The following is a 26,011-nucleotide window of genomic DNA, read 5'->3' as shown; positions in this document are numbered from 1 at the left end:
GGAGGAAGGTACAGGGGGAAAATCTGGAATAAATCAGGTCTGGTGCCTAAAGGATAGAATAGCCTGTGAAGGGAGATCTGACCCACTCCTTGTTGTTTTTCAGCCGTTAAGTCGTGTCCGACTCTTGAAATGAGCCTTTCAACCCATTCTATTTTTGTTGGCATTTAAGTCATAGGCTTTCTTATTGCTTCCCCCCCCCCCCCCGTTTACCGTCTCCTGATGTGATCCACTTTTAAAATAAATTTATTTTTATTAAAATAAAATGTGATCCTGATGTGATCCACTTTTAAAATATATTTTTTTAAAATAAAAGTGGATCATATAAAATAAACAGTTTTAATGCTGCTGTTTATTTCTTTAGGACTATTTTGCATTCATTTCATATTTTTATTTTGTAAGCAAACTTGAGATTGAGTTAACATGGCAGGGTACTAACTGTTGAAATAAATAAATCAACATAAGAACAGCCATGTTAAAATCAGACCAAGGGGCCATCTAGTGCAGCATTCTGTTTGCGCAGTGGCCAACTAGCTGCCCACAGAAAACCCACAAGCAGGACATGAGTGCAATAGCACCCTCCCACCCATGTTCCCCAGCAACTGGTGTACATAGGCATAGTGTCTCTGATACTGGAGGCAGCATATATAGCCATCAGGACCAGTAGTCATTGATAGCCCCATCAAGTAGGAAGCCTCCTTCTTCTGAGTGAGACCATTGGCCCATCTAACCCAGTATTGCCTCCTTTGATTCGCGGGGGCTCTCCGAAGTCTCATTCAGAGAAAGGAGGTCTTTCTCTGCCCTTATAATCTTGACACTCTTTTAACTGTAGACCAGCCTTCCCCAACCTGCTGCCCTCCAGATGTGTTTATTTTATCTATTTATTACATTTTTATACTGCCCAACAGCCAAAGCTCTCTGGGCAGTTCAGTGTGTTAGACTATCACTCCCAGCATCCTAAAGCCAGCGTGGCCTACAGGGGTTGTAGGCCAACACATCTAGAGGACACCAGGTTGGGGAAGGCTGCTGTAGACCGTGTGAATGAGCCCAGGATTGTCTTCATGCAAAGTTCTTCCACTGAGCCATGGCCTCTCCCCTCTCCTCTGCTTCCCATATATCAGCCTTCAACCTGGTGCCCTCTACAATGCACTTAGCTGAAACAGGGTTGAAGAGAGTGTGGTTGGATTGCATCAGGGATATGTGAGACCCTCCTGTCACTGGCATACCCGCATCTGAGGAACATAGGAAGCTGTCTTGTACCAGGTTGCTATTTGTCCATCTTGCCCAGTATTGTCTGCACTGATCGTAGACACAGAATTGTCTCCAGGGTCTCTAGGCAGAGGTCTTTCTCATAATTTGCTCCCTGATCCTTTTAAAAAAAGGTTTAAACTGGAGATGCCAGGAATTGGACTTGCAACCTTCAGCATCCAAAACATGTACTCCATCATTGAGCTGTGTTCCCTCTTGGTTTTCTTGCCTGCTTGCACCTTGGCAGGAGAGGAGGAAAATCTGGAATGCCCTCCAAGCGGCATCAAGGAGCACAGAGGGGAATTGGGAACCCAAGGGCCACCAGATAGTATGTATTTTTTAAAGGTTACTAACCTCTTGCATCTTGAAGTTTTGGAGCAGATGGCAGCAAGTCGAATGAAACACCCAATGAATATCAAATGCTATATTAAAATTATCCCCCCACCCCCAAGCAACAATAGCCAATCCAAAAAAAAGCGCTTCAAAAATGCGCAGGCTGTTACATCTCTGAGCTCTCCCTTCATACCTATGAGGCACACTGATGATGTGAAGGACTGCTGGGGCTAACCCCAACATCCCTGTGAGGTGGAACAGGCCAAACTTTGCCTAGAGCTGCCAGATACACCCAGTAACCTCCTTCTCCTGCCAAGAGGCACTGTATTTAGCACTGAGGTTGAACAGAAAGAATCACACCAACTTGGAGTTAGATAACTGTTTATTATAGGGAAAGGGGTAGAGGGAAGGGGAGAATTAGAGGTGGTAGGTTGTAAAGAGGATTACAAAGCTGAACACTTGCAAGGAAAACCAAAGTATACACAGAGAGCCTGTATACTGCACCCCCAAGCAAAGTAACCAAACTGGCTAGCCTATCCTTTCACGTACCTAGGTATGGGCCTCCCAGGATGGCATTCAGCCGACAGTAGGTCTAAAACTACCAAGACGAAGTGAAATGCCACTGCTCTCCCTCAACCTCCTTTTAAGGACCAGACCCAGCAACCCAGGGCAGATTTCCCTTTAGCCAATCACCAGCTCAGCCCTCAAAGGGATCACCTTCATCCAGAAGAGGTAAGATCTTCCCACCAGACCCAGCTGTTATCTATTTCCCAATTTACACGGCCTTGGTCCACTGGTCATGGAGCTTGCAGATAACGCACTATTCCAGGTGGATGCCTGGGATGTGATGCCCAGGCCTGTTCTTGTGGGAAACAGGCCATTGTTCTTGACAGAAGATATCTTAGCTGTTCCAAAATCTCAGGAAGAGGACATCGTATTCTGTAAGGCAGAGAGAATGTTCAAGCAGGGTGACTCCTTTGTCAGTTTGCATGTGCCAATGTTCCTGATGCATTCCTCTGTCTTCAGGGGCTGATGGCCTTGGAGAAGGGGGACCCTGGTGCCCTGAGACGCAATGTGCTACACCTGCTGCTCAAGCACCCCCAGGGGATCAGCTTTGGGGACTTTACTGGGGCCTTCTACCAGCTGCATGGCTACCACCCGCACATCTCTCTTCACGGGTACTCATCACTCAAGAACTTGGTGGCCGACATGAAGAACGTTGTGGTTGTGGAAGGTGATTCACAGAGGGCAGTCATGAAGATAGCAAATGGCTTCCATCTTGACCAATGCCTGGAAGGAGAAGTGAAGGGATTGGACAGCTCTGAAGGGGAAGGTCAGAACTTGACAGGTGAAGAAAAAGCAGGAGGAGATGCAGGTAAATTGCATGTTGGAGACTGGCAGCCTAATTTGGCTGGGCACTATAAGAATTTGCTCTCGTGGTGAGTTTATAAGTAAACTCGACATTGTACATGGTTGTCTAAAACCATATTCCATGCCAGATATTGCAGGGTGGGCTAGCATGCCATCTTGGCTAGGTCCTGTCCTGTGACTTAGCACCCCAAACTGATGAACCAGGGACAAATACAAAGGGTTTTGAGCAGAGTCTTTTTCTGCCTGAGCTGAAGTGTTGATAGGAAGAATGGGATCAAGACCTAAACCTAAACTGAAGGGATTGCTGTAAGGTCCTATGCAAACATGTGTTATGGTCCTTGCAGGATAGCATTTCCTCAGGAAGTACATGTGAGATTGGGTGACCAGATGCAGAAGTGCATAGGACTCTTGTACCATTCACCACTGTGTAAAAGAGGGAATTTGAGCATGACCAATGGTCCTTGCAAAAATCCCCCTTTCTACGTGCTGTTGAAAAGTGGAAGAGCCCGGTTTTCTTTGCAGCTTGTCGCCTAAATGAAAAAAAAAATGCCTACGTGAATGTGGCTAATGTTATCAAATTGAATTTGTATGGATAACTGTAACATAACTAATAGATATCAGAGGATGCAACTTACCATGATATATCTCAGTTTCACATAAGCTAGTGAGCTTATGTGATGCCACATTAGTTAGATGTCTATAATTTTGAAAATAAACAGGAGCCCTTAATGAAAACTTTGAATCAGTGTAAGAGGTCATGAAGAAATACCATTTGGGGTGCAATCCTATGCATGTTTAGCCAGAAAAAAAGTCCTACAGCTCTCAACATTGGAATGTTGGGAGCTGTGGGACTTTTTTCTGGCTAAACAGCATAGGATTGTGTCTTTAGCTTATTTGTTCCTGTGCAATTAGTTCAACTTATATGCTGTTTTCTCCTCTCTCTCTCTCTCTCTCTCTGTCTGATGGTATAATATATGCTTCAATACTGGGGTAAATTTTATTTTGATACTGGTTATTGGCACTGTAAATTGTTTTAATAACAATAAAAAAGAATGTTCTGTTAAGTTGGACCTTGACTTACCACTTTTCCTCAGGGACTTCCTGACAGCTTGCAGCATCTTGCATCAGTATCCTGCAGCTGAGGCATAAAGGAAACACTGTCTTGGCGATGGTCTTGCCACTGAAGAGGCACCACCAAAGGAGGTTGTGCCTTTGGGGTAGCCCCTGTGTGGTAGCTCCTTTGGGGGTGAATAAGGGACATCCTGCTTGTCAGAGAAACTAGAGGAGGGGAAGGGATTGCCTGTTGGTATTGTACATCTGCTTGTCTGTACTGTATATCTTTTTTGGCTGTTAGAGCTGGGGTTCATAGAATCATAGAATAGTACTAGGGTTAGAAGGGGCCTACAAGCCCATTGAGTCCAACCCCCTGCTCAATGCAGGAATCCAGGTCAGAGCATCCCTAACAGATGGCTGTCCAGCCTCGTCTTGAACGCCTCCAGTGTGGGAGAGCCCACCATCTCCCTAGGTAATTGGTTCCATTGTCGTATTGCTCTAACAGTCAGGAAGTTTTTCCTGATGTTCAGCCGGAATCTGGCTTCCTGTCACTTGAGCTCATTATTCTGTGTCCTGCACTCTGGGATGATCAAGAAGAGATCCTGGCCTTCCTCTCTGTGACAACCTTTCAAGTACTTGAAGAGTGCAGGTTATTGCCTGCTGGCGGGAGATATATGCTTTAAAAAGGGGGAGGAAGATGGAGGGAAACAGGGAGCAGCCATTGTAATTGTGGAGAGCAGAGGGAGATCTGGTGTGGGGAGGCTGTGACTAGTTCACACATTCAAAGTTGAGTATGGGTTGTTGTTGAACTGTGGGTTGTTGTGTGGTGTGAACCCAGCCACGCTAACATACCATGGCTTGTTAACCACAAACAACCCACGATTTACAGCCCAACAGCAAAGCATGGGTTCTCTTTGTGGGTTGTTCATGGGTAACAAACCATGGTTTGTTAGCGTAGCTGGGTTCACACAATACATCAACCCATATTATAACAATAATCCATGTTTCAGGAAGAACCCATACTCAACCTTGAGTGTGGGTTGTTGGGTTGTGTGAACCCAGCCAGTGTCATTTTGGGAGAGGGGACCACAACAGGGTGTTGGCTTCTCCAAAACTGTCTCCTAATTCAGAGAGCCTGAGTGGCCTGGGGGCCAGACACCCTGAATGCAAGGTACAGATGAAGAATGCCAGTTTGCAGATCGGAAGTGGTGGGGCTGGCCACATGTGGGCCAGAATTGGTGGCCAGCTCTGTTAGCGATGGGCAGCATTGGATTCCGCCCTGTGAGTGTGTGTGCATGGAGGTGGTGGTGGTGGTGGTGTGGGGTTGGCTTCAAAGATATGACTCTCCAGTGTGCATAAGAGAAATGATAAGAATGCACTGCAATAGGAAGTTGTTGCTCATTGGAGACTTGGCAGCTGTCCTGGAAGTATTGTAGCTGGATGTGGGCCAGGAGCGTCCAAACATTTTCACTGGGTGGGTGGTAGGTGGGATGAAGTGCTATGACTCTGATGCAAGGAAATGAGTGACCTATTCCAAATCTTCAGGATAGGGCTCCTGATGTTTGAGCTGCTGTAGCTATCATCAGGAAAGGAACTTTGGAGGACTGCACACTGAGTCAGTTCGCATGTCACAGCAGCAAATTATGGTTTAATTTACCCATGGGGGCGGTCATGTTGTGCTGGGTGCCTGCAGGCACCATTTTTGAAGGGCAACTATGGGTGCCTGGCTTGCCATAGCTTGTCAAGTTGTGCAAACCCAGGAAGTAGGGATTGTTTGAGGGTTAGACACCCCTCAAATAATCCTAAAACAAGCCATGGATTATTTGAGGGTTGTCTAACCCTCAAACAGCTTTCAAACAACTCTTGCCACCTGGGTTTACATAAAACAACAAGCCCGGCTTGCCAAAATGGTGGGTGTCCAGCATGATGCAACAGCTCCTGCGGTAAATTAAGTCACACTGGGCTGTCGTGTCATGCAAACCAGGTTATTGGGTGGGTGTGGGAGGGAACAGCAGCCAGGGAGGTGGATGGGTGGGAAGGCTTGGATTAAATTCAGAGCCAGGGAAAAACTCGGTTATTGTTCTACATACATATGAGCCTTCTGGGCTGCCAAGATTTGATTGATTTATGTATTTGCAACATTTATATACCATTTCACTTCTAGGGCAGTGAATAATAAAAGCTAAAAAGGTAAAAGAATAACACTCCATATCAAAAATTATTATTAAAAAAACAGAATACTGATAAAAACCATGGCTGACCAGTTAAAGAAGTCTTCCTGAAATATGTTTTCAGGAGGCGCCAGAAACAACACAGTATTGGCACCTGCCTGACCTCCAGGGACAGGGAGTTCTATAGAAAGGGGGCTACCACAGTGAAGTCCCTTCTCTGGATGGCCTCCAATTGGGCGTAGGTCCATGGGGAACCACCAGGAGCATGCCCTCTAAGGACCACATCTGTATTACAAATGGCGATATCACTATGAAATATTAGCTGAGGTCTGGGTTGCTCTGCAGCATATCACTGTCTGAAAGAATTTTGATCTGAGATTGCTTTATTTGGTAGCTCTGGCAGAACTCTTGGCATCACTCACCAACCTCCTAAGCATGTACAAGTCAGGCTTGAGGATTAAGCGAGTACAGGAGTTCCTGCTCGCCAACTATGGAATTGATCTGGAGACGTTCAGTGTCACCCGAGGCTACAAGGACACACTGGCATTCTTGGAGCACCAGATGCCTGAGCTAAACATCAGATACCGAGGGAACAGTTGCAAAAGTGTCATTCAGCTCACTGCAGGTACAGGGCATAAAATGGAATTTAATTTTTTTTGGAGGGGAGGGGTTGGTTACTGATCTTTTCCATAGTAATTAGGTTTTTTTTAAAAAAAGCAACCAGGGTCTGGAAGTCTAGAATTGTGACTCGGCTCCCCACATAAGAGCCTGCTGGATCCTCAGCAGTCCTTCTCCATGAGCCCCTGCCAAAGGAAGTGAGGTGGGTGGCTACTAGGAAGAAGGCCTTTTCTGCTGCGGCACCCTGGCTGTGGAATGAGCTCCCTAGTGAGGTTCGCCTGGCACCTACATTGTATTCCTTCCGGTGCCAGGTGAAGACCTTTTTATTATCTCAGGCATTTTAGCTTTATAGTCTTTTAGCTTTGCTGTTTTAAATCTGTATTTTAAATCTCTGCATCGCTGCTAGGTTTTATTCTGGTTTTATTCTGATTGTATTGTTATATTGTGGTTTTAATGCTTTTATATTTTATATTGTTTTACTGTGTGCTTTTTGGTTTTAATTTTTGTGAACCGCCCAGAGAGCTTCGGCTATCGGGCGGTATAGAAATGAAAAATAAATAAATAAATAAATAAATAAATGAATAATAAAAAAATAGTTCTGAACAAAAGTCCATCTAGTCCAACATCTTGTTTCACACAGGAACCAACTAGATACTTCTAGGAAGCCCACAAGCAGGGGCCAACCCTAGACCCTTCCTGCTGTTGCCCCCACCCCATTCTCCAAAATCTGATATTCACAGCAATAATACTTCTGAGCATTTTGGTTTATTTATTTAATTTATTTCTCATCTTTCTGCCAAAAATGGTGCTCAAGGCAGCTAACAATAAAATCCAGATTAAAAATAAAATCTTAATTAAAACATGGCATAAATACAAATAAATTAAAAACATGCGAGTTTATCTTAGTTTATCCCATTGAACAGCTGTTGATAGAGTTATCCGCCATGAATGTATCTAATTTAATTTACAGCCTGCCTTTCTGCCAAAAAAAAAAGTGCTCAAGGTGGCTAACAATAAAATCTGGATTTAAAAACAAAACTTTAATTAAAACAGAGCATAAAAATAAATAAATTAAAAAGCCAATTAAAAAATGTGTCAGTTTAGCTAGCAGCTGTTGATCGAATTTTCCTCCATGAATTTGTCTAGTTGCTATCTTTTAACTACTGGGAATTAGGGGTACAGTGAAAATCGAGTACGTTTCCTTGAAAGAACTCCTGTGTGTTAGTACCAGCATGCACGAATAATTTAAAACCAAAGGGGTAAGTGCCAGGTATTGTGGTCTTGGCTTTCCTTATCCATGTTATGCATAGCTGAAACATCCGAGATGGCCTCAGTTACGGATGCCAAATCTATTCCGCTCCTAAGACGAATTGAGCAAAGCCTTCTCATGGTGGCTTGTTGCTGTTATTTATTTGGTGCCATCCATTCACATGACAGTTTTACAGAGTTTCTTAAGCAACAATTACAGGTCCAAAGAGATTACATTCTCAGTTTTTGATGGGGAGAGGGAGGAAGAGAGGCAAGGCTAACTAAAACAGATAGAGTGATGTAAAGATAACAAGGGATGAATGCTGTGGCCCTTCTAGAGGCCACTGTACTTTAAAGAACCCAAAGTAGAACTAAGGAGTTTTAGAACTAAGCCTCAGAACCTAAACTGAATGAATATAAAGAGCCAAACAACATGTACACTAATCACATAGCATGTAGCTGAAGCTTGTTTTTTGTTTTACTGTAGTGTAAGTGTGCGAGGCCCTGATTCAAATTGGGACCACTGTGCTCCAGGAGAGAGATTAAACTTCCCCCTCAAGTATTTGCTTCCCCAAATCCCCACCACCACCACCATGGGGGTTAACCAAAAGAAAAGCCTCTATTGACATCAAGGGGGGATTTCAGGAAGTAAACGCCATGTGGTGGGGAAGGTTTAATCCTCCCCTGCCAAAGCGTGGTGGCCCTGATCTGAACAGGGGCCACACATACTTAACTAAAGTAAAAACAAAAGGCAGGCCTCAACCACATATGACATGATTAGCGTGACTTGTAGTTTGGCTCAATGCCTCAGCCCTTGAATGTGTGTTGTAGCACTGAACAAGAATCTGCCTCTGAGCATCCTATTGAGGGCCTTTCTTTCTCCACCAAGCAACCATCCCCACCTTTCATGCCAATGAAATTCTTGACTAATTTGGTGGGGCTTCATTCTTCTCCTGTAGATGTCTCCACGCCCTCTACTTCCGGCAGTACTCAGGACCTTGTGGAAGAACCAGCCAGCCAGGCCCCAGGTGAAACAGTGAGATGTTTTGAGTAATGCTGCAAGGAAGGTGGGGTGGGGTGGGGAGTAGCAATGGTTGTTGGCATTTTGTAAAACTCCCAGCAGGAGGCTGCATCCTATGTGCCATGTCAGCTCTCCCCACATGTGTTTGACTGCAGCTGCCCAAATTCCTAGCCAGCATGGCCATAGGGTGCAGTCCAACATATCTGGGGGCTGCCCAGTTGGGGAAGGCTGTACTAGGGCAACTTGTCCATGTCATAGATCACAGGTTCTGCAGTAGTTCAGCTCTTTGGTAATATGGCTCCCTGAACTAATGGAGTTGAAGGCATATCCATTACCAGTTGCTTTCTAACCAAGTTCTTCTCCTTCCCACACCCCTGTAATCCTGAGGGCACTGTTCCAGTGCTGGGTACTGTAGATGTGAATACTGAGGTCACTCTCTTCATTGCAGACCTATCAGTTGCCTTGGTGCCAATCTGGGATGTCCTTAAATATTGCCCACATGGTCTGAAGGTGAAGAATCTAGATAAGGTCCTGAGAGAGCAGCACGGATTTGACCGGGAGATGTTCCGCAGCCAGCTGGGCTACGAGGACGTGATGTCCTGCCTGCAGGATATCCCTGGGCTGCTGCTTCAAAACAGCAATAAGACCAAGAATTGTGTTGTCCAGCTTCAATCACGTAGGGCAAAAATTGCAATGCTGTCTCTTGTGAGGGCCCTCCTTCTGTGATTATGGGCTGGGGTGCCAGCCTTGTTGTTGGCATGGGCAAGGATATATTGTTTGGCCTCTTGGATTGTTGAAGGGCAGGGGTAAGCTAGGTGAGGGAGTTTTTTTGGCAGGTTGTAGGAGCAACAAAGTGGGGTTTGGCTAGCAGTGAGGTGGGGTTTTGCCAACTCGTCTGGCATTTCAACAGTTCCACATGGCTGTTCGTTGCTGCTGCTGGTGCTGTTATTAATAACTCAATTTATGAGTTGCTCAATAGCTGAAGCTCTCAGGCCGACATACATAATAAAAGCAAATGCAATAAAACCAATGATAAGGTACATTGACTGTGCACCCCCAGGGCTGTGCACCACCACAATTCTGAATATGCAACCTCCAGTTGGCTCGACTGGAAGTTGCTTTGTGATGTGTGAACCCGGACACTATGGGATAATTGTGGGTTAAACAACCCAAAGTCAACATACAATTAGTTGTTAGGTTAACTTTGGGTTGTTTAATCCATAGTGTCTGGGTTTGCATGTCACAGAGCAACCTCTGATTGGGAGTTGCATATTCAAAATGGTGGCACGGGCTGTGGCAAATCATGGATTAATTAACTCATGATTTGCCACCATTACATGTGAAAGGGACCAATAAAATAATTGTCTTAAAAGCAGCAACCATAATTCAAACAATCTTAAGAGAGATAAATGACCGAGCAACTAAAACATGGAGAAATGTTATTTTAAAATGCAGCATTAAACATATGACTAAAAATAAAGCAGGTGAAGTTATACATTCTTTTAAAAGGCGTGGGAGAATAAAAAAGTCTTTGCCTGGCGGTAAATAGTCAGTAAAGTATGCCCCAGGCAGACCTCTATAGGGAGGGCATTCTGCAATTTGGGGACCACTGCAGAAAAGGCCGACTCAGTAGTTCCTGCCTTTAGCCTGAGCTCGGTGATGTGAAAGTTGTCACTCTCTCATAACCCAGTTGTAAGATCTGTTGAAAGGGTGCAAACCAAGACAGTCATAGACTTATTACAAGTTGCTCTTTGGGCAGAAGGTAAGTTTCATATTGTGTCTCTCTTTGTATCCCTTACCAGGCCCCAGTAGCCCTGCCCCTTCCCTGGACACAGATTTCTGTGCTTGCAGCTCAAATGCCATTTCTCGGGAGCTTATGAGAAAGAAGCCTGATAAGGTTGCCCCAGGTATTCTGGGTAACAAAATAGTATCTGCAATTGACTCATTGACCACGCATTACCCCTGCTGTGGGGTTTTGTGGACTAAACCCCAAGGTTGGGGTCAGCATTAGACTGGGGTGCAGTTGGGCTGAATGAAAGCTGACCTTCCTGGAGGGGATTTTCTCTCACCGTGCCCCCCATCATAATTTCCCTGAAGACTTTGTAAAAGAAGAATGCTCAATAAAACCACTGCCTTATCTAGAAAGTAGCGTAAATCATCCCTGGCATGTGGTGGGGGACCTATACTCAAAGCCACAACACGCGGTTCTGGCTGGAGTAGCCCCTCTTTTGCTGCCTACACAGTGAGAGAAAGCAGGTGCTGTGACTTTTTCTGCCAAATGTGGGATGGGGGGAAACCCCTGATCAAAGTGGCTGACAGAATCCTACCATTTCCAAGATGGACATGACTGGCTTCCTCTAATATGGGCAGGACTTCCTGTTCAGTGAAGTGGGAGCTACTTCTGCCTGCATAGTTCCAACAACAGGAAGAAGTGGCATCGCACTGTTGACACAGTGGAAGTGAGCTATAGCTGCGTTCCCTTCTCAGACTTCAGTTCCCATTTTCAACAGCTTTAAAAGTTCTCCCTTGATTGAGCATGAACTTATTTATTGTGTGACTTCTTTTTTTGCACTCCGACCCACCATGTTTAGGACTGTAAGGCCACTTCCCTCTCCTTTTAAGTACTTCTTAAGGCACTCTGGAGCAGTGCCTTTGTTTGAACCATCCTGGCCTTGTCTTAGTTTCTGTTCTCTCCTCTGGTAGGTAGCTCCAGCCCTACTCCCTCTCTTGACACCTTTTTCTCTGCCTCGAACTCAAATGCTGTGCCCCAGAAGCTGATAGCAAAGAAATCTGGTAAGGTTGCCTGAGATATTCTGGGTTAACGCAGTAGCACCTGAGGTTAAGTCTGTGGATGTTCTGTCATTTCCATTCTGCATTGTCTCTCTCCTCAGTTCTATTCTCACTACATCCTAGTAATGCTTGTCATAATACTGACCTTTCTGTCATTTCTATTTAATGTAGATTTACATTAAATGTAGATTGTAAGCACCCTGTAAGAGTGGATAGTTACTTCAGTTCGCACAATGCACCTCATGGTTAACAGTGGCATGGTTAACAGTCCCCCCGTGCTGCCATTGCAGCTGCCGATTTGTGGCTTGAGAGGCGCTGTCCTAAAATGGCCACTCTGTTAGGAGTGACTTTGTGCCAAGAGTCAAGCCCTCAAGAGTTGTTCCCTTCAGAGGAGTGGTCTGATATTTCCAGCCAGGGTGTAAGAACCTCCATATTAGGCATATTTCCGGGCCTTTGTCCCTAACTATGCCCATTATAACTTTCCATCAGGCCTCTGATGAAATTGGCTCACAGAAGTGCTGCACTTAGCATATGACTCGGCCAGTTTTTGAAAATGGACAGAACCCTTTCTAGACAGAAGTATTCCTTTACTTTCAGACCTGGCTGCTGCCTTGGTGCCAATCCTAGAAGTTCTTGGAGACCACCCCCTTGGTCTGAATGTAAAAGCACTGAAGGAGAACCTGGAGGAAAAGCACGGATTTGACCTGGAGACTTTCAGCCAAGATTTCGGCTATGAATGTGTCGTGGCTTGCTTACTGCATGTGCCAGGGCTTAGAATTTCTTTCACACATGGCAGTTGGCCCCATGATTGTGTGGTTCAGCTTCTTTCGGGTAGCTTTGGCCCTCTGCCTGAGCTGCTTAGTGCTGGTCCCTCTTTGGATAAACCTCTGTCTTCCGGTGGGCCAAATGTGTCCTCTCATGAGTTGATGGAAATAAAGCTAGGTGAGATGTCTCTGCAGCGGGGAAGGCTAGTCACATGTTCCTTTTTTTAAATATGGAAATTCCAAATTTTGTGGGTGGTTGTCTACTGAAGCATCTAGTAGCCATGTTCATATTCTACAACAGGGTTAGGTAGAAAGTAGATTTCCAGATGTTTTAGACTTCAACTCCCAGTATTCCTGACTATTGGCCATGCTGGCAGGGGCTTCTGGAAGTTGGTCCAAAAGTCTGGAGATCTACCTTCTTCTTACCCCTGATCTATAATATTGTTGCAGTTATGCTGATCCCAAGGCTTTTCTTTTACTTGTCAGCAATGAGATCTAATAATGACTAATGCCCTATTCAGGAATTCTAAAACTGGGTTGAGTAAATGTGTGAGGAGTCTACCCTGTGCATGTGGAGGGTGACTCTAAAGGGGAGAGCCTCCTCTGTGCTGGGTTCCAGATTGTGTGGAGTGGGACGAAGCTAGAAGACTCCCCCTCCTCTCATGTTTACTGAACGCAGTTTTAGAATGCCTGAATAGGGCTTGAGTTAATAACAAATGAATCCTTACAATGCAAAATAAATGCCTTATCTTATAAGCAGCAGATATTGTCTTTTTCTGGAGAAAAACTATGAAGCTGGTCAACTGATTTGCATATGCCAGAACTGATTTGAAAGTCTACGGCATACATACACTCCAGAGCTCTTTAGTCCAGAAAAGTCGACAAACCTAAGAATTCAGAATAAAAAATCTACATGTTGCCCCTAAGCCAGCCTTCCCCAACCTGGTGCCGTCCAGTTGTTTGGACTTCAACTCCCATCAGCCCCAGCCAGCATGGCCAGTGAACAGGAATTCTGGGAGTTGCAGTCCAAAATATCTGGAAGGCTCCAGGCTGGGGAAGGCAACTCTAAGCAGTCATCTGTCTGGATACCAAAGGTTCTGCAAGCCTTGGGCATTGAAGCAGTTGAAGGGTAGGAAATCTGAGCAGTTAAATCAATGGCTGTTTGCTTACATGCTTCCAAAAGTAACTCAGATTCACTGTGATATTGGAGAGAATCAGCCAGTGGCATCTAGAGAAGCAGTGCTAGCAGAGAGGGCAGATAATGGGAGAAAGCAAAAAGTAGGGCGAGTATAGGACACTCAGTGGGGAGGCTGAACAGATGGGACCTCAGCTTGTATGCATATATGTAGTAGATATCTATCTCGGTTGAAAAAGAACCCGTTGTGGTTTACAGACCGTTAAAATGTCATTGAAATATAAGCATCATGGAAAAAACAACCACCGGCCATCATTAACGTGATAGGGCAACAAATACAAGAGCAGGGAGACATTGGGTTGGATCCAGACTAAGTATGTCATATTTTGTTCCCACTGGAATCGGTATGAAAATTTAGTCACGCAGCCAACGTAGTCTCGATCCAACCCATACCCAATACACTTATCCCAAATTAAAACTTCCTGTTCAGGTTGTAGCAGAGATTTGGTGCTCCTAACAAGGAAGGTCTAATGCAGACCTCTAGATTTTGTGTGTTAACATTATTTTGTCTTCTCTCATCTCTCCTTGCTTTGCTGTTTTTCCAGCTTCCCACAGCTCCACTCCATCCCAGGTCAGCGCTTCTCTCTCCCGGGACTTGGAACAATCTACCAGAAAATCAAAAACCCTGGACCAAAATGTGTTGGATAAGAAGCCTGGTAGGATTGCATTTTGTCTCTGAAGGATCCTGAGTAATGGGTACAAGCGCAGAGGGAGTATGTGCATGTGGGCAAACTGGCATATTTTTCTGTCAAAATCCACCCTCGACTGGTGTGCATTAGCACTGTGTGTAGAATCTCTGTACAATCCACTTAAACTCCTTTTGAACCCCACACTGTGTCTATATAAAATGATGCTTGTGCAGAATCAAATTTGTAAATGAAATTTAAGGGGTTAATGTACTTCCAAATGACATAACGATTTTGATGCCCCAGTGAATGAGTAAATGAATAAGTTAGTCAGGTTAGGAGGAAGGTGGAGAGTGCAGGGCAATCGAGAAGAAGGTTATATAGACGGGTCTTTGGCTTGCATGCTTGCCTATATGTATGAGATTATTATTCCATTTTTTTAAAAACCCTCAGAGCAGCTTAGTTAGAAAATATTAAATAAGAGCAGTATAAAACAACCATCTTTAATACAGAATGTGATTGAGAAGAGAGACATAGTCACTACTTCCTTATCCAGAACTAAAATTCCCCTAAAGGGCTCTGTCACTACCAATTTCTGAAGGATATGAGATAGCCATGGGAGTTGCTTGCTCCAGAGATGTGGTGCCACTGTTGAGAAGGCTGTGGACCTATTCACTTGGCTCCTCTGACAATTTTGACACATGGGATAAATGTGTGTGAGAATACATGAAACATGGAAGTTCAGCTCACAAAATCTTAGGGACTCGCATAACTGCAACCACACTGGTAATATAGACATAGCTATTTTATGTCACTGTAGCCACCTCTTGCACTACCCAGATTTTCCATTTTTAAAAGGGAGAATGTTACCGGTCATCAAGACAAATTGAATCATATGTTTGTTGTTTCTGCCAAGTGTAAACACAGTAGGAGGCATCTGAACGGGACGCCCAATGTGCCTGCATACACTGAAGGCAATTGGGCATCTTAATAATACAGCCCTGCTGTGTTAAAACATTACAAAATCTTGGGAGATGGCTGGATGACTTTACTGTGAGAGTTTATCTTGACTATCTGAAAAATAATCTACTTTTCCCACATTTCTCCCCCTACTTCTCTGGTTTCCTAGCTTCCACTCCATCCCAGTTCAGCGCTTCTCGCTCCTTAGACTCAGAACAGTTAGCCCCCAAATCAAAACACCTGAATCAAAACATCTTGGGAAAGAAGCCTGGTAAGATTGCATTTGGCTCTGCAGGGTTCTGAGTAATGGGACTAGACAAAGAGGGAGGGAGGGAGGGATTACAGGCCAGCTGGCATATTTCTTTCAATGTTCACCCTTGTTCGGTATGCCTCGGCACTGTGTGAAGAACCACTCTACAATCCTTTATCTACTTCAGCCCCATCTGTGTCTGTGTATGATGGTGTTTGTGCAGGACCATTTTGTCAATTCAGTCCTGTGTATGTTTACTCACAGATCAATCCCACTGAATTCTGAAGGGCTTACTACCAATAAATTGTGCATCTGATTGCAGCCTGTGTGATCTTGGTGATGAATGGGCTCTTCTATGTGTCTCCTTCCATCTTTTCCACATAGGTTAGACCGTAAGCGAAACCATAAGAGTAGATGGATCAGACCAAAGACCAGCATCCTCCTTCCCAGCGGACAACCAGATGCCTCTGGAAAGCCCCAAACCAGGACATGAGGGCAGTACCCCTCTCCTGCAGTTGAGCAGTTGTTCTTGAGAGGTGCAGTCTCACTGCTGTCATGACTAGTAGCCATTGATAGCTTTATCCTCCATCAATTTATTCATTCCCCTTTTTTAATTCCGTCTGAGTTGCCGGTCATCACCACATAGTGAATTCCATAGTTTAATTATGGAGTAATGTGTTCCTCCCAGATTCCTGCTGCAGGAATCTCTCTCTCACACACATAACCCCTTCTGTTACAAGAACTGAAATAGGCCTGGCAGACAGTTGTGTATCTAGATCTAGACAAAATAAATATAACATATATATGAAAGGATGCTTGGGTCTCACTGATTGACTCATGGTGAAATTGTTAGGATAGTTCCCGCTGAACTAGATTCCTAAAACCTGGAGTATGGTAGTCCCAGACTCCCTGTTTGTTAGGAAAATCTGAAAATTGGAGACTTTTACCCTTTGCCTAAAGCAGTGGAATCAGACTTTACCCCACAATGGTTAAACTTCTCCTACTCTTGCTAGGAAGCTGGTTTGGTACACATACAGTCTAGGATGATTAGCAAAACCTGAAGGGAGGCTATGGGGGAATTTCCTCTCCTAGTGCTGGACCAATTCTCTTAGAATACTTAAAATCTCCTAGCAGCCAGGTACAAGAGGCTCAGGTGTGAGATGGGCACCAACACTAGAGACAAGATGAACTTATAAACAAGATAATTTATTAAAGGGATATTTTGTACATAAGGAAATACTAATATTTATTCTCGGATTTTCCAAAGAATGCTTGCTGATACTTCTTAAGAACTCAAGAGACACAGTTGCTGCTACGAGCCTCTTAGGGAGCAATCCTATGGCCACTAGACACTGTCTAGAGGGCCTTAGGATTGTTTTGTTTCTGGGAACCAAGGTTGGAGTCAGGGCTCTGACTTCGGTTCCTAGAAACGGCACTCCTGTCCCGCTCCCCCTTGTAGCCGGTGTGGTTCTCTCTGTGCTGGCTATGTCTCCACGCTCAGAAACAGAGTGTGGAAATGGGGGAAAGGGGACGGTCCCGGGGAGGAGACCATGGAAGCTGCTTTATGCAGCTTCCTATCGGGTCCCCAGACCCCTTCCCTCCCTGAAACTGTGCCTAGATGGGTGAAATCATCTCTCTAGGCAAAAATGCAGGGTGGCTGGAGCACGGAGGAGTGGATCCACAGTTTTGGAGGCTGGTGACTGTCCAGATAGGATTGCACCCTTAATGACTTCTTTTACCTCAGGCCAAATTCCTTACACCTCCACCCTAGCCAAAAATAGTTGACCAGGTCCTGTTCTTGGGTACAGTCTTCCTCTGGTTCCCAAAGTTCCTCCTGTTGTATTTCTGGCTGCTTGGACAGTTTATCTGGGCTTTTACTGCCTGCTTGTGTAACCTTCTTCTGGCAAGATCTTAGGGCAGTCTCCTGGCATAACACAAGCCACCTGCTCCTTACTCCTGATCTTCACTAGCCATGTATGGTTATCCCAAGGAGAAGGAGTAGCTTAATAATCAGGCCTTACCTATCCACATTCTTGTAGTCGTTTTATAACACCCACCCACCCACAAGCAGGCCTCCCTCACTAACTACCAACAGACTCCTTAACTGTCAATGCCTTAATTGTCATTTCCCAGCCACACTTTCCCACCTAGCTAGAATCCCCAGCCAATCAAAATTGGGCCTGGGTCAGGTAAATTCAATCTATAAATATTCAAACGGATAGTTTCTTTCCTCCTTCAGAACGTCACTAAGTAACTACTCCATAGGCCTTTGACAGTAACAAAGCAAGGCCTCAGGCCTACTCAAATACATTATAGCCTCTCAGAGGCTACACCAAATAAACATTACAGAACAACAACAGATATATATATATATATATATATATATATATGGCATTTCTTCGCAGAGGCTGTTTGTATATCTCTTCTGAAAAATAGGGAACTCAAACTGCCTCCCAGAATGGTTAAGGCATGCCCAGAGTACCAAGAAAGCTAAGATTTGGCATATAATTATTTGATATTTACTCCCTGCATGCTCAGCATACAGCTCTTGCAGGGTCTTATGAAACGGTATAAAAATAAAGGCACTAAGACACCGTATCACTCACAGACATCTAAATGCACTGTTGGCCACCCTCTGAAAACTCTCAGGGAGTCAGACAAATACGCCATTGTAGGGAGGGTATTCCAAAGAGTGGGTGCTACCCCAGAAAAGGCCAGAGATTTGGCTCCTACAATCCTCTTGGGGTGTTGTGCGTATACGTATATAATATACATATAATGCACACACAGTCAGTGAAACTTTAATTCGCTAAGCATAGATTTCTGTTTTCTAGGTGCATTGTAGAAGTGCATCCTGCCCCAGACCTAAGTCTGAAGAGGCAATACAACTCCCAGACCCCGACATTCCCTCCCACCTGCAGCTTGGCTTGCTGTGGTTTCTGGAATCCTGCCCTTTGTTATGAGATAAATTTCATGATCCACGTTTGGACTATTTGGTACAAATATGCATCATTTTCCTTGGGTACATATGTGGCCATTTCTGAATGGCTTAGAAGCAGATTATTTATTATTAACATTTATATTAGAGCTGTGCACAAATGGCCCCTTGAAATTCTCCACGTTACTTGTGGGCAGATAAATTTGGGAGACAATTTCACTGAATTTCTCCAGGGGGAGGAGAAATTCTTCAACAGTTTCTCCCAGGTAGGGCTCCCAATTGGCAGGGCTTTCTTTTTTTTGGTAAGGGCTCTGAGGGTTTTCATGCTGCAACAGCATCAACTGCCTTGGCAGACTGGCCAACGATCAGGGAGCAGGTCATGGAAAAGAACTGTGACCGAAGCTCTGGAGGGCTGCTACCAGGCAGAGTAGACAACATTGGGGGAGAAGGATCAAGGATCTCACCTGGTATAAAGCAGCTTCATATATTCCATTGATAAAATTACAGAGGATGTTCTGATCTAGGAAGAAAATTAGTGCACAACAGGAAGTGGTATATGCAGTGAGAAAATAAGTGCAGTTGGTGGACATGGATCAGAAATGCAGTTTGTTGATTCAGAATGTAGATTTTTTAAAAAAATCTTAAAGCTTTAATTAAGATTGTGTGCATATTATACTATGTGTAAAGATAACCTAGATACTGTGAGAGATGAGGTCTTCTTCTGTATAATTCCGCTTCATATGGGGAAAGGTGAAAAGCAATACAGGGTACTGCAGCCTCTTCACCTGGTCTCCGTAAATCTTTGTAATTCTTCTGGCTTTTGCATTTTCACACTTTCAACTTATCTGCACAACCATAAGGGTTAGAAATTTCACATGAGCCTTCCCATCCATAAAAAACTATTACGTTGCCGCTATGCTTATGCATTTGAAGACATGGTTTAGTCCAGATAGAGCAACCGAATTAGAACATAATGTTTCAACAGAGTTGAAAAATATTCTATGGTTCTGTAATAAATTTGATAAAAATATATTAAGAACGAACCCATGTACCAAAACCTTGTTTAACAACTGGTTGAAATTTAAAAGAGTATTAAGTCCGGGTTTATCTCCATTAACAGCTATTACGTATAATGAAGAGATGACAGATGAAATGCAATTAGGCAATCTATCTTTATGGTACAATCACGGGCTAATAGAAATAATCACACTCGTAGGCAACAGAATATTTAAATCATATGAACAAATATGGAATGAAATGCAATACTCCCAACCTTTATTTTTGCAGTATCTACAGCTTAGAAGCATAGCCTTAAGGTTATTAAGGAAATCCGGACCTCTTTGGGAAAAAACTACTTTTGAAATTTTGATGACACAAAATCAGGAAAACCTATTAAGTAAGCTCTATAACGTTCTCTTAGATACAGATCTTATAACTAATAATTATCAGAAAAGCTGGGAAAGAGAACTAACTTGTCTGATTCCTGTAAGCACCTGGACTTGGATCTGGAATAATATATCACAGCAGACTATTAGCACAAACCTGAAATATTTTTTTTCAGTTTATGTTCTGCTGGCATTTAACAGCCGCAAGGCTTAGCTGCATTTATCATAAGGGTGATAAGAAGTGCTGGAGATGTAAAATGCCTAACACAGATATGGCCCATGTTTTTTGGTTTTGCTCAGTGATTAAGGACTATTGGCTAAATATTGTTGTTGTTTATTCGTTCAGTCGCTTCCAACTCTTCGTGACTTCATGGACCAGCCCACGCCAGAGCTTCCTGTCGGCCGTCACCACCCCCAGCTCCCCCAAGGTCGAGTCCGTCACCTCCAGAATATCATCCATCCATCTTGCCCTTGGTTGGCCCCTCTTCCTTTTGCCTTCCACTTTCCCTAGCATCAGCATCTTCTCCAGGGTAGCCTGTCTTCGCATTATGTGGCCAAAGTACTTCAGTTTTGCCTTTCATATCATTCCCTCAAGTCTGGCTTTATTTCCTGGAGTATGGACTGGTTTGATCTTCTTGCAGTCCAAGGCACTCTCAGAATTGTCCTCCAGCACCACAGTTCAAAAGCATCTATCTTCCTTCGCTCAGCCTTCCTTTTGGTCCAGCTCTTGCAGCCATAGGTTACTATGGGGAATACCATTGCTTTAACTATGCGGACCTTTGTTGTCAGTGTGATGTGTCTGCTCTTCACTATTTTATCAAGATTTGTCACTGCTCTCCTCCCAAGAAGTAAACGTCTTCTGATTTCCTGGCTGCAGTCAGCGTCTGCAGTAAATCTTTGCACCTAGAAAGACAAAATCTGTCACTGCCTCCACATTTTCTCCCTCTATTTGCCAGTTATCAATCAAGCTGGTTGCCATAATCTTGGTTTTTTTGAGGTTTAACTGCAACCCAGCTTTTGCACTTTCTTCTTTCACCTTCGTCATGAGGTTCCTCAGCTCCTCCTCGCTTTCAGCCATCAAAGTGGTATCATCTGCATATCGGAGATTGTTAATGTTTCTTCCAGCGATTTTAACTCCAGCCTTGGCTTCATCAAGCCCAGCACATTGCATGATGTGTTCTGCGTACAGGTTGAATAGGTAGGGTGAGAGTATACAACCCTGCCGTACTCCTTTCCCAATCTTAAACCAGTCCGTTGATCCGTGGTCTGTTCTTACCGATGCTACTTGGTCATTATACAGATACCTCAGGAGGCAGACAAGATGACTTGGTATCCCCATACCACCAAGAACTTGCCACAATTTGTTATGATCCACACAGTCAAAGGCTTTAGAATAGTCAATAAAACAGAAATAGATGTTTTTCTGAAACTCCCTGGCTTTCTCCATTATCCAGCAGATATTGGCAATTTGGTCTCTAGTTCCTCTGCCTTTTCTAAACCCAGCTTGTACATCTGGCAATTCTCATTCCATGAATTGCTGGAGTCTACCTTGCAAGATCTTGAGCATTACCTTACTGGCATGTGAACGAAGTGCCACTGTTCGATAGTTTGACCATGCTTTGGTGCTTCCCTTTTTTGGTATGGGGATATAAGTTGATCTTTTCCAATCTGTTGGCCATTCTTGTGTTTTCCAAATTTGCTGGCATATGGCATGCATCACCTTGACGGCATCATCTTGCAAGATTTTAAACAGTTCAGCTGGGATACCGTCATCTCCAGCTGCCTTGTTATTAGCAATGCTTCTTAAGGCCCATTCAACCTCACTCTTCAGGATGTCTGGCTCTAGCTCACTTACCACACCGTCAAATCTATCCCCAATATTATTATCCTTCCTGTACAGATCTTCCTTATATGGAATGCTAAGGTGGGTAGTCAAACGACACCTGGAATTACAGGCAAGCATGGTCTGGGAGAAGAAAATGAAGCAGGACATAGGCTGATAGAATTTTGCTAGGACAACTCACTGTGCATAACAAACACTCTCTTCCAACCACCTAAGAGACGACTTTATACTTGGACTTCACCAGACGGTCGACACCGAAATCAGATTGACCGCATCCTTTGTAGCCAAAGGTGGCGGACATCTATGCAGTTGGTCAAAACAAGACCTGGAGCTGATTGTAGTTCAGATCACGAACTCCTTATTGCACAATTTAGAATCAGACTAAAGAGAATAGGGAAGACCCACAGATCAGTTAGATATGAGCTCACTAATATTCCTCATGAATATGCAGTGGAGGTGAAGAATAGATTTAAGGGACTAGATTTAGTAGATAGGGTCCCGGAAGAACTATGGACAGAAGTTCGCAACATTGTTCAGGAGGTGGCAGCAAAAAACGTCCCAAAGAAACCAAGAAGGCAAGATGGCTGTCTGCTGAGACACTGGAAGCAGCACAAGAAAGAAGGAAAACAAAAGGCAACAGTGATCGGGGGAGATATGCCCAATTAAATGCAAAATTCCAGAGGTTAGCCAGAAGAGATAAGGAATTATTTTTAAACAAGCAATGCGCGGAAGAAGATAATAGAATAGGAAGGACAAGAGACCTCTTCCAGAAAATTAGAAACATTGGAGGTAAATTCCAGGCAAAAATGGGTATGATCAAAACCAAAGTTGGCTAAAGATAATAGATGAAATTGAGATTATATCGGGTATAGACTATCTTTGGATCCACTAGTTATTCTCTTTGCTTATGTTAAGGAAGTTGTTTTATCTGACGATATAGAGATGACAGTGCATTTATTAACAGCCGCCAGAATGCTGATATCAGTAAACTGGAAAAAACTGAAACCTGCCACAATTGATGATTGGATTATCAAAGTATGGGAAATAATATACATGGTTAAGTTAACTAACATAGTAAGGGTTAGAGAGGGAAGACAACAAAATAAGAGATTTATGGAAAAGTGGTCCTTATTTGTAATATACTGGTGTAACAAGAATCAAGAGAATGTGCAGCCTTTTGTGTTATTGGAAACCTTGTGATATTTGCTGGTTTTGTTGATAAATCTGATTATACTCTCTATTGTTTAAAATGTTGATACTTGGTCTTATTATTTTTGTACACTTTTATATACAGTCAGCACTGTAAAAATAAAAAAGGAAAGAGGGAAAAAAAGTGAAATAATAATAAAAATAAATTTCAAGTGAGTAAGGGGATAGCTTCACGTGACATACTAGGGATTATGGCTGAGTGTTCCCAAACAAGCCAGGATTCGTAAAATAGCTTTAAGCTACTTTTTTGTTGGCATATGATCCTGGCTTGTTTGTGGCACTCAACCATAATCCATGGTTTGGATGTCACATGAAACTATCCCTTTCCTGGTCTGTGTAATTTGTGTGAAGCGGGAGCGAACAGGCTGCATGCATCAACATGTAGCTTGTTTTCATGGTTTATTAAGCCAGGAATCCTGGCTTATTATTGCTTGTGAATGTGGCCATTTTAGTGATATCTGGACTGGATTGGTGCATAAGATTGTCCTCAATGACCTTTTTGAACTTTATGTTTTTACATTTCTCCTCTCCAGCAGTGCTGACAGAAGTCTTGGCTTTAGTCAACAGCCTCCTAGCCATATACAAGGAAGGCCTGAGGGTTACGAAAGTGAAAGAGATCCTGCTGGCCACAGAAAAAGTTGATCTGGAGCAATTCAGCATCGCCCAAGGCTACAAAGACACACTGGAATTTTTGGAGCATCGAATGCCTATGCTAAACATCAGATACCAAGAGAACAGACAGAAGTGTGTCGTTTTTCTTGGATCAGGTGAAATTTTTGAAAAGGGAGGACTGACTGCTGGGTTCCACTCTCCTATTGTCCAAGACAAGCTACCAAACTGGGTAGCATTTTATTCTCAGGTTTGCTTATAGCTGCTAGGTCTACAGTGCCTTCCAGAATCAGAAATAATTGGGAGACATGACTCAATGCTTCTCAGGTTTAAGTCACTAGAACAGAACATTGGTAATAACTGAGAAGGTTCCTTCTGGGTTGATGTGTGGAAGGCATCCAACAATGCGTTAACTCCCTCCATCGCACAGGAAAAGCAGGGCTCATGTGACAAGTTTCTAAATAATATATTGGTCCCAGGCTCCTCTTTGCCCGAGTTCCATCCTTGGCTACAGCTCATAAAATAGAGAAGAGATCACTCTCCCAAGTTTGAATTTGAAAAGGAAAGACTATAGATGAATAAAACACTTTGACAGAGGCAGGAGTCGTATAGGAACAGAGTATGATAGCACCCCCTGGGGAAGGTCTGGCCCATGGGGTGGAGAGGCAGGTGGTCATCTTGTACGTGTAAAGACTCAGTATTGACAGAGGGTGTGGTCTGGATCCCTTCCACACACCAACTGAGAAGGAATCCTTCTCAGTAAGTACCAATGTTCCATTCTCCAGCTTGGTGTGAGGAAGGCATCCAACAATGAGAGATGCATTGGTGCCTAGGGCTGCTGTGGTGGCTGCTGACCTGGTTGGATGTGCTGTGACTCTGAGAGGTTTAAGAAGGCTTGAAGCCTTGTATGCTGAAAAAAAATACATGCTTTTAACCATCTAGGTAGCATGGATCTAGGTATCTTTCCCATGGAGGTGGGGTGGAGATAAATAGTGATTCTGGCTGCCAGCCCCTCTCCAGGGGGTGAGATGGCTTAGGACAGGAGGAAGGTAGTACTAGCTCCTGAGACCTCTGGAACAAGGAGTTGACTTTTGGTATGAATTTAGGATCTGGTCTAAGAGTGACTGTGTCCTTTTGGGAGGTTATTTATTTATTATTTTATTTATTGCATTTATACCCCGCCTTTCTCCCTCTCGCAAGGAACTCAAGGCGGCTTACATTATCCTCCTCCTCACCGTTGTATCCTCACAACAACAACCCTGTGAGGTAGGTTGGGCTGAGAGTCTGTGACTGGCCCAAAGTCACCCAGTGAGCTTCCATGGCCAAGTGGGGACTAGAACCCGGATCTCCCGGCTCCCAGTCCGTCACTCTCACCACTACACTACACTGAAAGTGATATGTCAGATATTCTTCTTACCAAGCGAAGGCCGTTAGAAATAAGACTCTTTGAGAAGTAATTTGGAGTGGAATCTTCTTTAGTAGTTCAAAGGGGACCTTCATTAAGAGCTGAGATGACTATGTGTAGGTTCCATGATGGAAATCTATGGACCATGTCGGGGTTCTGGAGCGAGGCCTCCCAGAGGAACTGTTTGAGGTGAGGGTGTGAATTTAGTGGAGGATGTCTTGGTTTGGAAAGGACTGACAATATGGCTGATGTTTGCCTGTGTAGGGTTTCCGGCTTAAGTCTCATGTCAACTCCCATCTGTAGGAGCAAGAGGAGTTCTTTGATGCCTGCGGACTGAACCTTGATAGTTTCCCTCTTACTTCACCTTGTGAAGGCATTCCTGGTGGTTTTGTATATGCATTTTGTAGACTCTTTGCATGAAGCTAGCAGAGTTGTTACTGTTTCCAGGTAGCCTAAGTTGACATCTCCAGATTTCTAGATAGCCTAGCCCCTTTCAACAGCTATGTAGGTCCTTGTAGCCTGATTGGGTATGGATGTAAAACTAGTCCCTGGAACAGAACATCTGGTCTTTGGGATAGGAACCATGGATTTTCTTGAGCTAGGCATAGGATCTGGGAGAACCATGGGCATTTGGACAAGAAGGGGACCACCAAGATTATGAACGCATTTTCCCTTCTGGCCTTCTGGAACACTCTGGCTAGGAGCGGGGTTGGTGGGGAAGTGTAAAATTTCTCCCTTGGCCACGGGATGTTCAGAGCATCTATATTCTCTGTTTTGTAAGAGTGGAATCTTGAAACGAAGCATAGTAGTTTTTGGTTGTGATGTGATGTGATATAAACAGGTCCGGTGTTACTGGTCTGAAGTGGTATTGGATTTGTTGGAAGACAGGCAGGGTTGAGGTTTCATTCTCTGGGATCTATTTGTCTTCTGCTGAGGAAGACTGCAGTCTGATTCAATTTTCCCTTTATGTGCTGGGC

General features: G+C 44.0%; 1 protein-coding gene across 15 annotated transcripts in view; it reads left to right on the top strand.

The window, feature by feature from the left end:
* Window positions 1-26,011, top strand: part of LOC146341661 (serine/threonine-protein kinase SBK2-like) — a 119,749-nt gene that overhangs the window by 48,402 nt on the left and 45,336 nt on the right. For 6 of the 15 annotated variants that reach the window (XM_084805107.1, XM_084805114.1, XM_084805110.1 and 3 more), the window contains exons 4-13: window positions 2,605-2,953; window positions 6,568-6,798; window positions 8,999-9,067; window positions 9,509-9,736; window positions 10,863-10,967; window positions 11,764-11,853; window positions 12,448-12,792; window positions 14,355-14,465; window positions 15,565-15,666; window positions 23,554-23,787. In XM_084805107.1, coding sequence (XP_084661233.1) covers window positions 2,611-2,953; window positions 6,568-6,798; window positions 8,999-9,067; window positions 9,509-9,736; window positions 10,863-10,967; window positions 11,764-11,853; window positions 12,448-12,792; window positions 14,355-14,465; window positions 15,565-15,666; window positions 23,554-23,787 — 1,858 coding nt within the window. In that variant the 5' untranslated portion in view covers window positions 2,605-2,610. Of the gene's footprint in view, window positions 1-2,131; window positions 2,311-2,604; window positions 2,954-5,132; window positions 5,284-6,567; window positions 6,799-8,998; window positions 9,068-9,508; window positions 9,737-10,862; window positions 10,968-11,763; window positions 11,854-12,447; window positions 12,793-14,354; window positions 14,466-15,564; window positions 15,667-23,553; window positions 23,788-26,011 lie in introns of those variants that run through there. The other 9 variants (XM_084805112.1, XM_084805119.1, XM_084805115.1 and 6 more) reach the window with 9 other exon arrangements.

This window comes from Heloderma suspectum, chromosome 6, assembly GCF_057233095.1.
Source record: "Heloderma suspectum isolate Gila_16-S chromosome 6, 16-S_ref, whole genome shotgun sequence".
Classification (NCBI taxonomy): Eukaryota; Metazoa; Chordata; class Lepidosauria; order Squamata; family Helodermatidae; genus Heloderma; species Heloderma suspectum.
The sequence above is the reverse complement of the archived record's forward strand: the minus strand, read 5'-3'. Positions and strand labels throughout refer to the sequence as shown.